We start from the raw sequence: 12,166 nt of genomic DNA, 5'->3' as shown, positions 1-12,166 counted from the left end.
GCCAGACCTCACCCCCACAGTGCCCAACTGGACTCTCCACTATCAGTCTCCCCCGTTGCTCGCCTATACCCCAACACTATCCCAAATGCTCCCCTGCCCAGTATCTTAATGTCATTGGTTCCTTAGCACTTAATGCACATTTCAAACTCTATGACCCTCTCTCATTACCCGGCGCTGTGCTGGCCACTAAAATCGAGTTCCAGGTGCTGCCCACCAGTATATCCTACTCTTGTCTGGCTTTCTCCACTGCTGCTTCCCCTGCCTCCTCCCAGCTTTCTCTCCCATGCCGAGGGCTGAGGAAAGTGGTACCTGCAATGCACGGTGATGGGGTGGTTCCCTGACTGCTGCTGCTGCTTCTGCACGGCTGCAATGATGCTGATCATGCCCTTTCCGTCACTGGGGATGCCCACTTCAGGCCAGCCGTGGAAGTGGAACTGCCGGATCTGCCGGCTCTTGTTCTCCTTTGGAAGAAGGGTGATCAGAGAGGCAGGGCGCCCTGGTTTTTCCCTGCGGGAGGAGCCACACCCCCCAGCCACCTTACCCTGGTGTTGGTGACCAGGAGGTCTCTGACAGTGTAGCTCTCACATTCCTCCTCTTTCTTCAGCTCCACTGTGATATCTCCATAGGACACCACTCCATCAGAGGGCCAGTACTGGGCACACTTCTCCTGGAATGACAAATGGGAGAAGTGAGGGGCTTGGAATACCATGTATGGTAGAGGTGGGGCTGCTCTCTGAACTGCCTGCTCCCCTCTTACCGTAACCACCTCTTAGAGGACACACGTCATCTCCAAGGTATCAGAGACTCAGAGTGTCATTACATTACTTAATATCACTCCAATTCATTTCATTAGGAGCCTCACCAGTACCTCACCAGCTGAACCTTTAACAACGTGGATTTGAATTGCATGGGCCCACTTTTACAGAGTGGTACAAATGTATTTTCTCTTCCATGATTTTCTTAATGACATTTTCTTTTCTCCAGTTTATTTTAAGAACACAGTACATCATACATAAAACATAAAATATGTGCTGTTAATGTCAATGATCAATCTTCAGGTCAGTAGGAGGCAATTAATTACATTTTTTAAATTACTTGTTTTTTTTTTATCAATTATTTTTATTAACATATGTATTATTTGCCCCAGGGGTACAGGTCTGTGAATCGTCAGGCTTACAGACTTCACAGCACTCACCATATTACATACCCTCCCCAATGTCCATAACCCTTCCCCCCAGCAACCCTCAGTTTGTTTTGTGAGATTAAGAGTCTCTTATGGTTTGTCTCCCTCCTCATCCAATTAATTACATTTTTGATGAGTCAAAAGTTATACGCAGATTTTTTTTTAAAGATTTTATTTATAGGGCGCCTGGGTGGCTCAGTGGGTTAAAGCCTCTGCCTTTGGCTCGGTAATGGTCCCAGGGTCCTGGAATCAAGCCCCGCATCAGCCTCTCTCAGGGAGCCTGATTCCCCCGCCCCCCCCGCCTCCCTCTCTGCCTACTTGTGATCTCTGTCAAATAAATCTTTAAGATTTATTGATTTATAAATAAATCTTAAAGGTTTATTTATTTGAGAGAGAAAGAGAGAGAGGCAGAACACAAGCAGGGGTTGTGGGAGAGAGAGAAACAGACTCCCCACTGGGCAACGAGCCTGATGTGGAGCTCTACCTCAGGATCCCAGGATCATGACCCAAGCTGAAGGCAGACAACTGACTGAGCCACCAGGCGCCCCCACACAGATTTTTTTTAAAATTACAGTTGACACACAATGTTACATATGTTTCAGATATACAGTACAGTAATTCTACAAGTCTATACGTTATACTGTGCTCACCACCAGCGCAGCTACCATCTGTCACCACAGAACAGTATTTTTTTTTTTTTTTTTCCACCTTGTGGAGAGGTTTTCTTGGTTGAGGAAGACTTTATTTAGTTTGTGACCACAGAACAGTATTAACATTCCACTATATTCCCTACGCTGCAGCTTTCATCCCTGTGATATATGCAGATTTCTGACTACACCGTAGAAAGCGGGGGCTGGCAGTCCATGCCCCCAACCCCCATGTTGTTCAAGAGTCAACTGTATATTTAAAAACTTAATTCTTGTATTGACATAATCATTTAACCTTTTGCTGTTAACTTAGCTACAGTCTAAGTTGCCACACATGACAGGACATCTGAAGAGCTCTGACCATCACCTCTGCTGTGTCCAACATTTAAGAGGGAGAGAAGTGGATGTCTTTGTTCCAGTTCCTTTTCTCCCCTCCTTTGCCCCCTTTGGGTGTTTCTACCTCTTAGAAATGCTTACATATGTCAGACTACTAATCCAGAAAAACCGAACCCCACTGACCCTGCCACCCAGCCATGGTACTTTACTAGAGCCCAGGCCATAGTATCTTCCATCCCTCTCCTCTTGATCTTCTGAATCTGCAATGGCACCCACATTTCTGTCTTCGTGAGTGAGTAGGAGATGGGTTACAGCCTGTCTTTGCTGGCATCTGGTTCAATCTCCTCTATAACTATGTATGGGCAGAAGCTGCCACTTTTTTATCTTTGTCTCCCTACACCTTGCACACCACCCACACGTAGCAGGCTCTCAGTTGCTGCTAACTGAATTTGTTCAATGTTTGCAGAACCAGTCAGGCTATATGAACATAAATAAAACAATACAGTTATACTGTCCATTTCTTTGGAGCATTTCGGGGAAGATCTTCAATATTTCACTATTGGCAATTTTAAAATCCTCAATCATAAAGGTATTTCACATTCACCGGGAAACTTACAAAAAGTAGAAAAACTAAAATCACAGATAGTCTCTTAGTCCAAATAAAATCATTATTAAAGGTCCATTTTAGTGACTCTTCTTGCTTTTCATATGTGTGATGATTCATTACCCCCTTATAAATGACACTGAGGTCATTTTAAAACAGAATTATCAAAGTGGTGGGGCAGGGAAATGTAACAGACCAATCTTTTCTACATATACCCACTTGGAGTCCTGGGGATGCTGAGGGTTGGGGCTCCAGGTGCTCTCCTCAACTAGAACAGCTTTAAAACAAACTCTAAGGCTCTTAAACAGAGATTATGTTGATTTTTAGGGCACTGGTGGGTGGAATGAATTTTGCTACCAGAGTTCCCTCCCAATACTGCCCTCACACAGTTTATCAGCCAGGACTGAAGAGTGGGACTTTAAAACCATTACAAGTGCTGAGCTCCAAATGGACTTGAGAGAAGTGGAGTGTGTATGAGCTAGAATCACGCTATGACGCTATCACACTAGAAAAAGAAATAATATGGTCCCCCACTTTATGGCTTTCAGGTATCTGAGACCCTAGTTTTGGTGGTGAGGCACAACAAAGAAAAGGGGCTGACTGGAAGAAAGCCACCAGTGATACAGCATTAGGGAACTATTAAGAGAGTCCTCTCTTAAAACTGTGGACAGGGAGGTACGCCCCGGTGGCTCAGTCGATTAAGCCTCTGCCTTCGGCTCAGGTCATGATCCCAGGCTCCTGGAATCGAATCCCACATCGAGCTCCTTGCTCTGCAGGGAGCCTGCTTCTTTCCCTGTTGCTTGTGCGCTCTCGCTTGCTCTCTCTCTCTCTCTCTGACAAATAAATAAATAAATAAATAAAATCTTAAAACAAACAAACAAACAATTGTGGATCGGGAATCAGTCAACAGTAAAAGCAAACAGGGAACTTGCTGTGGTTAGTTTAATGGGGACAACTCTCAAAGGTGACTACACATGGTTGGGACCAACCAAGAGGTTAGATTAATGCCAGAGTGAGTTTCAAGGTGACACAGTTTTGTAGGTGAATAGGTAAGAAGACAAGCCTGGTAAATTTACAGGATTAGGATTTTTTTCAAAAAGATTTTATTTATTTATTTACTGGGGAGAGAGAGAGAACACTTATGAGAACAAGCAAGCATGAGCACGAGGGAGGAAGCTGAGGGAGAGGGAGAAGCAGGTTCTCAGCTGAGCAGGGAGCCCGATGTGCCGTTTGATCTGAGGACTCTGAGCTCATGAGCTGAGCAGAAGGCAGACACTTAACTGACTGAGCCACCCAGGCGCCCCAGGTTAAGGGTTTAAGAGATGATATACCAGAGAAGCCACATAAGACAATCACAAATGTTGGACCAATGGCAGCAACTCATTACACTCAGCCAGGCGAAGGTTACAGGGTTTATTTAATTTGGCTCTCCGAGTGGGCACAATACAAACAGAGGAGGCAAGCTGGACTTAAAAACAAAGCCAGCTATTTAAGACAAAAAGGCAACAACTAAGGGAAATGGCAGTCCAGAGGTGCCTCTCATGGCTGTGGGGAGGGCGATGGCAGAAAGAGTGGGGCCTAAAGCAGCACTAGTTCAGGAGGCTGAGTTAAGTTGCTGGAAGGCAAGGTTTTGAGGGAGGTTTTGGAATACTCAGCAAGAGTAGAGTCAGTTTAGAGACGCTCCTCTGAGCCAAAGGTGAGGAACCCTGTTCCTTAAATAGCAGAACACGGGCCCGAGGAATCCAGAGCAGGGGCCAGCAGTGGCTGCACCTACTGATGCCCAGAGCTATGCAGGCCCGGGGATCCTGCTGAAGAGGGAGACCTGAGAGCACAGAGCGGAGACCAGGCTTGGGCAGAACACAAAGCAGTGACATATACAGAACCTCCTGTCAAGGAGTAGGCTATGACCCATCTCAGCAGCCATGCCCCACTTAGCAGCTAGATGGCAGAAGGGAACAAGGGAAAATGGAAACCAGGAGAATTAAATTAAGCAAGTGAAACTATGAGAAAGAAGGACCCAATTCAAGTCTTGGGACTAGATGTCAACATTTCTGAAAGGCTCCTGAATTTTGTATGCTGGGTAAATTTTCCCTCACGATCTCAGGAAGCCCAAAGAAGAGTTTAAGGAGTGACCACAGTTAGAATTATATTTTTGAAATGATCTCTGGCTGCCATGGGAAGTGACTAAAAGTGAGCAAGAGTGGAAGTGGGGCTGTCAAGCTACTGAGTGGTTTAGGTGAGCAGACGATGGTTTGGAGGAGGTGCCCACAGCTGTGCTGGAGAGAGGTGGACACACTCAACATATGTTAGGCCTCACTGATGTGGGAACCAAAGAAAGGGGAGTGATGAAGGTAACTACTAGACTTCTGACATGAACAACTGGGCAGAAGGCTGGACCACTTACTGAGATGGTAAGAGCTCGGAGTAGTACTGGGAAGGAGGAAATCATGTTTCATCCGGGCCAGGTGGAGTTCGAGATCCTTAACAGTCATGTGAAGATATCCAGTGGGCACAGGGGTACACCAGTCCACAACTGGGAAGTTGACACAGATTTGGGAACCTCCAGCATATAAATAGCATTCCAAGCCGCAGGACTACATGAGGTCCTCAAGGGAAACTGTGTTAACTACAGAGGCTAGGGCACTTCAGTGATTAGAGGTCACAGAGGAGGAGCCAGATTGTGAGATAAGGTGCCAAGAAAATAAAAGACTAGGAGAGAATAACAAAGGTTAGCAGGAAAGGATTATAATAATGATAAGTCACAAAAACTCTAGAGAGAGTAAGGAGGAAGGTAAGAACACGAGGGGAGTCGGGGCTGAGGAAGTGGAGGAGTCCATGGCTCTGAAAGAGGACTTCAACCACCTCCACTTTCACCTCAGTCTATATTTTCTGATTAAGTTTTTCTCTCCAGCTTCTCTCTTAATTCAGGCAAAAGACCTGGCTGGCAAAGCATCTAGGGATGGGAACCCTCAAGCAATGATGACTGCCCTGGCCTCAGAAAGACTCCACATGACTGGACTGACCCCAAGACAGTGATCAACCTGACCGTTCTGCCCACCTGCGTGTACCCACTGACCTTTATCCCACAACTTCCTTAAATGAACCTAGAACTATTTTCTGCACTTTGGACACAGTCTCTGAGATGTTAGTCCACTGTCTTGGACTCAGTGCTGGCCTCACTGAAATAAATTCCTCTCTTGTTTCACCTCTGCTGGGCTCTCTGCCTTTGTATTGTCAGTGGGAAGTGGCTGAACTGGGCCTGTTTGGGAGCCCTGGAGCTCTTGAGCCCTTGGACCCTGGGCACAGCTAGAGACCTGGTGAAGATAAAAACTATGGAGTAAGAGATGGGAAGTAGTGAGGTGGATACTTGCCAGATGGTGAAGCAGGGCAGGATGCAGGGTGCCTGGTGCTGAGAGCCCAAAGGCAGCACAGATATGGGCAATGACTTGATTTGAGTGGGTAGCTGAGATAGCCAAGAGACTGAAAGACCACCTCGATGGATACTTAACCCTTCAAGAGCAGAGGCAGGCATAGGGGCTGCCAAGGGGCAATAAGCCAGGTGTTAAAATCTTCAGTAGCTCAGGGTGGGAGATGGGAATAAGTGCTCAATCCAGTAGCAGAATACTTGGGAATGGGACTTTAACCTCAGATTTATGTTTTCAAGTTACAGATTCTAGATAACGATATCCTAAAGAAGCTGCAAGAGAAGCTTTTGTGTCTTTGCTCCTGCTGCCTTTACCCTCCTCCTCCTAGATAGCACCTAGTGTCTTTCACAATCCCGAGGCTGACAACAGTGATAAGGACACAGAGCTTTGTGACAGGGATCTGATGCAATCTCATTCTACTGATTCTGGATAAGTGGAACACAACACTGGGTGGGGCTGACCCCATGCAGAAACTGCTAGAACTGCTCTGCCCACTCGGATGAATGGTCCAACCTAAGCTATTGCGGGAACAGGCCTTACCAAGCATGTTGGTGGACCCCTCTGGTTAAGATGGAGCAGGAAGGAGGTGGGGGAAAGAAACAGGGAGAAAAGAGGATTTTAAGTTTTAATTCTTTCGGGATTTTAATGTATATAAAATTGACAATTTAGGATTAAGACATTTTCCTTGGGACTTTAAAACCAGGTGTAGGGAGTAGTGGTGTCATGTTGTGTAAATGTAGATAGCTTTCACTGGATCCTTTAGGTTCCTGTTAGTATCTCTGGAGGCTATACTTGATAAGACGAATGGGAGATGGAACAGGAAGGGAAATCCTGTCTTAGGGGGCAGTGAGGCCTTATAGAGAATGTCATTAATGTCCTGTTCTGATTCATTTCAGAAGCTTCTAAGGGCAAGAGCTGCTGCCTATTTCACAGGCCCCGCAGAGAGGAAATAAGGCAGAGTGGTAGGTAGAGGGGACTGCAGGCTTCATCAGGGCGTGGGATACTGTATGCACGTGGCTCTTTTCCCCATCTCCATCCTTAACTCTCACTAGGTTTCCTTCAAGGATGGAAGGGCTGAAGTCTGACGTATTCAGTGGCCACATTTTATTGCGGGACAGTGGGTTGAGAGATGATACTTGTGCTTGTTATCCCAGTGCTTCTCCCTGCAATATGGGCTTGCGTGTCACAGATCTTGGAGATGGGCAGTGTGGGGATAATGCAGGTCCAAGGCTCCTCTGTACCTTCCATCCTGGCTTATTAGAGAGGGCCAGGAAACACACACCCAGCTCCTGATAGCGTAGTAGCTCATTGCCCAACTGCAACGCCAGGAACTGTGCCCCAAACCTTTCACCTCATCAGTACTGTTATCAATGACAGATGAAGACCTCTGAAGTATGTCTGTTGATGAGGGACATGAGAGAAATCTGGAAGGAATAGCTCATGAGTTAAGTGATTAAAACTGGAAAAAAAAAATCCTGACATACAGAATATCAGAGTGTGCAAATATGAATAAAGCTGTATCAAAGTTAAAATAAACAAACTGTGCAAGTACAGAATGGGGAAGGTGTAGCTAATAACAACTAGCATAAAATATACTTAGTCATTTTTTTAACTGGTTGTAAATTCAGCGAGTCCTAAGTGGGTGCCATCCTTAATTCTTCACCCTGCTTTCACTATCTTTTGGGACAGACCCTTTGTCACCATCTGTACTAAGTCCCGGCCATCAGCAGTACCGTCATAGCCTTCTTTCTCCTTGTGCTGTTGTGCTGTGCTCATTTTTCATCTGCCCTCCTCCCTGAGCGAGAGGGACTTTCAAAAAAACACAAAGCTGATATTGTCAAAGGCTCTGAAATTGCTCTGTGAAGTCCAAACCCTTCACTACAGCTCAGAAAGACCTTTATCACCAGGCCCTTGCTGGTTTCTCCAGGCTCCTTCTCTCAATTCTGATCTCTGTTAAGTCACACACCAGGCACAATGAAGTGCCCGTTTACTGCACTGGGCGATCATAAACACTGTGTGAACACAGACTGGGATACCTAGCATCAGCGAGGAGGGGTGGGCAGGAGGCAGGCAGAGAAAGAGTGACCCCTGAGATGGAAAGTGCTCAGTAGAGGCTCTGTGACTATGACTCGGGAACAGCAGATCCCCCACACTGGGGGGTGGGTGGGGGGGGATGACCCAAGGGGGCCTCTAAGGTCTGTTACATTCTGAGTTACCATTCAATTCTACTTTTAAACTGATTTGAGGATGTTTTCTTTTCAAGAGTTAGCTTTTTTTTTTTTTTTTAAAAAGATTTTATTTATTTATTTGACAGAAAGACAAGAGATCACAAGTAGGCAGAGAGGCAGGCAGGGGGGGGGGGAAGAGAGCTGCTGAGCAGAGGGAAGCTCCCTGCTGAGCAGAGAGCCCGATGTGGGGCTCGATCCCAGGACCCTGAGACCATGACCTGAGCAGAAGGCAGAGGCTTAACCCACTGAGGCACCCAGATGCCCTGAGGATGTTTTCTTTAAAAGATTTCCTTGTTATTGAATGTCAGCTTATATATTTCTTCTATTATTTCTATTATTAATGTCAGCTTTTGCATTTCTTCTATTATTTCTATTATTTCTCAGGTTCTACTGTTTTTCTGTAGTCTGCAAAGAGGCAAATCATCTTCCCACAGTTCTCTAGTTCATTCTTCTGGCCTGGAAGGCAACTTCTTTTTACAGACACTCAGAAGTTCCACATCAGATCCTTGGTCTGGCGCTGTATCCCTCATTCACTAGCTCTGCCCTGTCTGGGGGTGAGAGGAGGAGGCTAGCACAAAGCTAGGCTGCAGGCAACCATATTTAGGAGAGAAGTTAAGAGGCAGGAACTGTATGGGGTCGCAGACCACACTGCTCTTCCAATACTGAGAGAAGCTCATGATAGCTCAGATCAACTGCCTGGATATGGCTTTTTGGACAGTTTAAGCCAAACACAGCTCCCCTCCACCCCTATTCCTGTGCTCTCTGTCTCCCACAGCCCGGGACGTCATTGAACTCACCTGGCCTCTCTCCTCCAGTTCTGTTAGCATCACGATAGAGCAGGATTTCCACTCCCAGATCATTCGCCAGAAGTCCTCAATGGTGTGGAGAAGAGGACCCTGGCTGGCGATGTAGGAGTCCTTCTGCCGGTAGCCCTATACAGACCAGGTCCATGGTAGGAGTAAGGTGGCTTAATAGGGAAGGGCTAGCGAAGAAGGCCACTAAAATGGGATGGGGCTGCTTGGAGGCAAACTCATCCCAGGCAGAACTCCCCTTTGGCTAAGGACCAAACCTTGTCTGAAATGCTGGTCTCCTCCTATGAGGGTGAGGGAAAGGGGGGCTGGAGCTAGGATGAAGAGAACAAGAATGGGAAAAAGCAGAGGCTTTCAGTCCTTGGCTGTGGTCTGTGCTATGAACTTTTTCCTCCAGTTATTACTGTGGTGTCTGCCCCGTTTGCTTCACCACTTTCTGCTCTCAGGAGCCTGACACACCTAGTGTGCAGGCTAGGTATTGGTTCTACATTTCATGACTGACAAAAGCACAATCCTCCCAAGCACTGGGAGGATGGCACTGCAAGGCCCAGCCAGATTTCCATGGAGGGTGGGGAGCTCTGGGACACAGCCACCACTTACATCAATGAAGGATGCATTCACGTAGTCCGTGTTCTCCTCACCCCTCTTAACTGGAATGATCACTCTGTTGAATTCATCTGCAGAAGGACAGAAGCTGTGGCTCCCCGATGGCACCTGCCCTCTCCTACCTCTCTTTCAATCTTTCCCTCCCACCCAGGCCCTGGGGAGGTATAATCCCAGCTGGGCAATAACATGCCAGTACCCAGGCCAGGAGGGAGAAACCTTTTGGCCTTCATGTTTTTTTGTTTTGTTTTGTTCTTTTAAATTTCCAGAAGCCACTAAAAATCTAAGAGCAAAAAGAGGCAATACTCTAATTCTGGTCTCCAAGCTGAGAAGTGGAAGGAGGGATGGGGCACTAAGACTTTGGAGTGGAGAGAGGACTCTTACATGGAATGATCTGTAGAACTCGGTTCTTCTTCATGTTGGCTGGAAGGTTTCCAGTCCGCATCTTGTCATTCTGGATTTTGATTGAAGTTAACTTCTAATTTGGGAAGGAAGGGGAAACATTCCTCATCTCTGTAACTTGGCAAGATGATGCCTGTCAGACCTGCATCTTCAGGCTACTCCGGCTGCAAACTGCTCCTCCTTGGAGCCCTGACCTCCACTTCCACATGTTCTTTCTGGAACACCATTTCTTCTATCACAAGTTCAGCGAACAAGCCAAGAGTGTTTGGGAAACACTGCCTTGCGGACTCCTTGTGGACCCTTCTGGGACTCCCTGGAGCTAGAACTTGATGATCCTGGAGTAAGGATCCTGGCTTCATAAGAGGGCGTGAGCCTGCCTCCACTCCAGAGGCTGTCTCAGACTCATTCGAAAACCTTATTCAAATGCACATGCTCCCTTCTCCTGATTCTGAGGTTCCTTCTTGATCCTTGCTACTTAAAGTGTAGCCCATGAACCAGCAACAGTCTCATGGCATTAGAAATGCAGAATCTCAGGCCCTAACTCCCTTTCTCCCTGGCAAATCAGAACCTGCATCTTAACGGGATCCTACAGTAATCTGTGTGCACATTCTAGTTAGAGAAGAACTACTTTAAGGGATGTGATCCTTCCCACTGCAACTCAGAATCTCTTCTTCTGGGAACAGTTATGTTGACATGAGTGTGACATACTCGTCAGTGTGAACCACTATCTAATGGTTGACAGCAGAGGTCAACAACCTATGGTCCATGGGCCATATCTGGCCTGCTACCTATAAAAAAACACAGTCATGGAAACACAGCCAGGCTCACTTGTTTATGTAGCAACTCTGGCTGCCCTGGTGCTACAGCAACAGTGTTGAGCAGTTGCAAAAGAGACAGACTATACTGCCTGTAAAGCCTAAAATTTCTACTGTCTGGTCCTTACACAAAAGGTCTACTGCTGCTGTACACTATAATACATACAATAATATGCCTGTTGGCAGGGGGAAGTGGGCTGGGGGACTTAAACAAAATACCACTGCCAGATTGTTTTGTTTTGTTTTTTCTTCTTTCCTCCTAACAAAACCCAAGTGATTCTAACATGCAGGACGGGTTGAAAATTACTAAGCTATGAATAAAAGAAAAGAAACCCACTGCTTTAACCACATACATATCTTACAAGGGGATTCCCCATTTGTTGCTAAATCTCTAAAAGCCAGGCATTCCATATTCCCCAGAGCACATAGATCCTTCAGTCTGAAAGAGGGAGTTCAGCTCCAACTCACCTTAAATTCCTCCTCTAATCCATTGTTGCTGGTCCCTGGAATTTTGTTGTAAATTTTCTGCAGATGTGTTTCTAGAGAGGTCACCTCTAGTTCTGTATCTCCATAGAGATAATGCTCCAGAAGGGCTTGGTATATGAAAACATACTGCATCTGAAATGCCATGATGCCCAAGTTGCCAGTTATACACAACATGTCTCTGTGGTGCCAGATGACCGCCTCCCACCCCCAAATCACTCAAGTCCACTTCTCCTTTGACCCTAGCAGGTATAAAATTATTCACTCGTTTTCTGGTTCAGTGGAGGCAGGACTTCAAATGCACGAAACCCTGGGTTGAGGGGTGTGCTTAACTTGGGAGGGAGGGTCCTACTCTGGCAGCCTCCTAGAGTGCAAGACTAGAGGGAAGGACAAACCCAACTCCTGCTCATTCTGACAGCACAGACTGAACAGTCTGAAGGGCTGTCAGAGCCTGGTGACATACGAAACCTGGGCCAGCCTCCCTCCCAGTGCTGTGCCCTTTGAACCCCATGTACCAACCACCGAGCTGATCCTACTGCTGCTCCTGGACATGGCTAAGCTGAGTCACAATTCTGTGGGCACTGGTTCTCTCAGCTGCCTGCATGCGTGCTTGTAGGACCTGTTCCTCATC

At 46.7% G+C, this 12,166-nt stretch overlaps 1 protein-coding gene across 3 annotated transcripts in view; it reads right to left on the bottom strand.

Moving 5' to 3' along the window:
- PTPRA (protein tyrosine phosphatase receptor type A) overlaps positions 1-12,166 on the bottom strand; it is a 149,011-nt gene that overhangs the window by 6,974 nt on the left and 129,871 nt on the right. For all 3 annotated transcript variants that reach the window (XM_059133780.1, XM_059133781.1, XM_059133782.1), the window contains 6 exons: positions 11,521-11,670; positions 10,220-10,313; positions 9,833-9,909; positions 9,221-9,355; positions 542-667; positions 310-461 (listed from right to left, as the gene is read on the bottom strand). In XM_059133780.1, coding sequence (XP_058989763.1) covers positions 310-461; positions 542-667; positions 9,221-9,355; positions 9,833-9,909; positions 10,220-10,313; positions 11,521-11,670 — 734 coding nt within the window. The remainder of the gene's footprint in view (positions 1-309; positions 462-541; positions 668-9,220; positions 9,356-9,832; positions 9,910-10,219; positions 10,314-11,520; positions 11,671-12,166) is intronic.

The sequence above is a fragment of the Mustela lutreola genome, chromosome 9 (assembly GCF_030435805.1).
Source record: "Mustela lutreola isolate mMusLut2 chromosome 9, mMusLut2.pri, whole genome shotgun sequence".
In the NCBI taxonomy this organism is placed as follows: Eukaryota; Metazoa; Chordata; class Mammalia; order Carnivora; family Mustelidae; genus Mustela; species Mustela lutreola.
The sequence above is the reverse complement of the archived record's forward strand: the minus strand, read 5'-3'. Positions and strand labels throughout refer to the sequence as shown.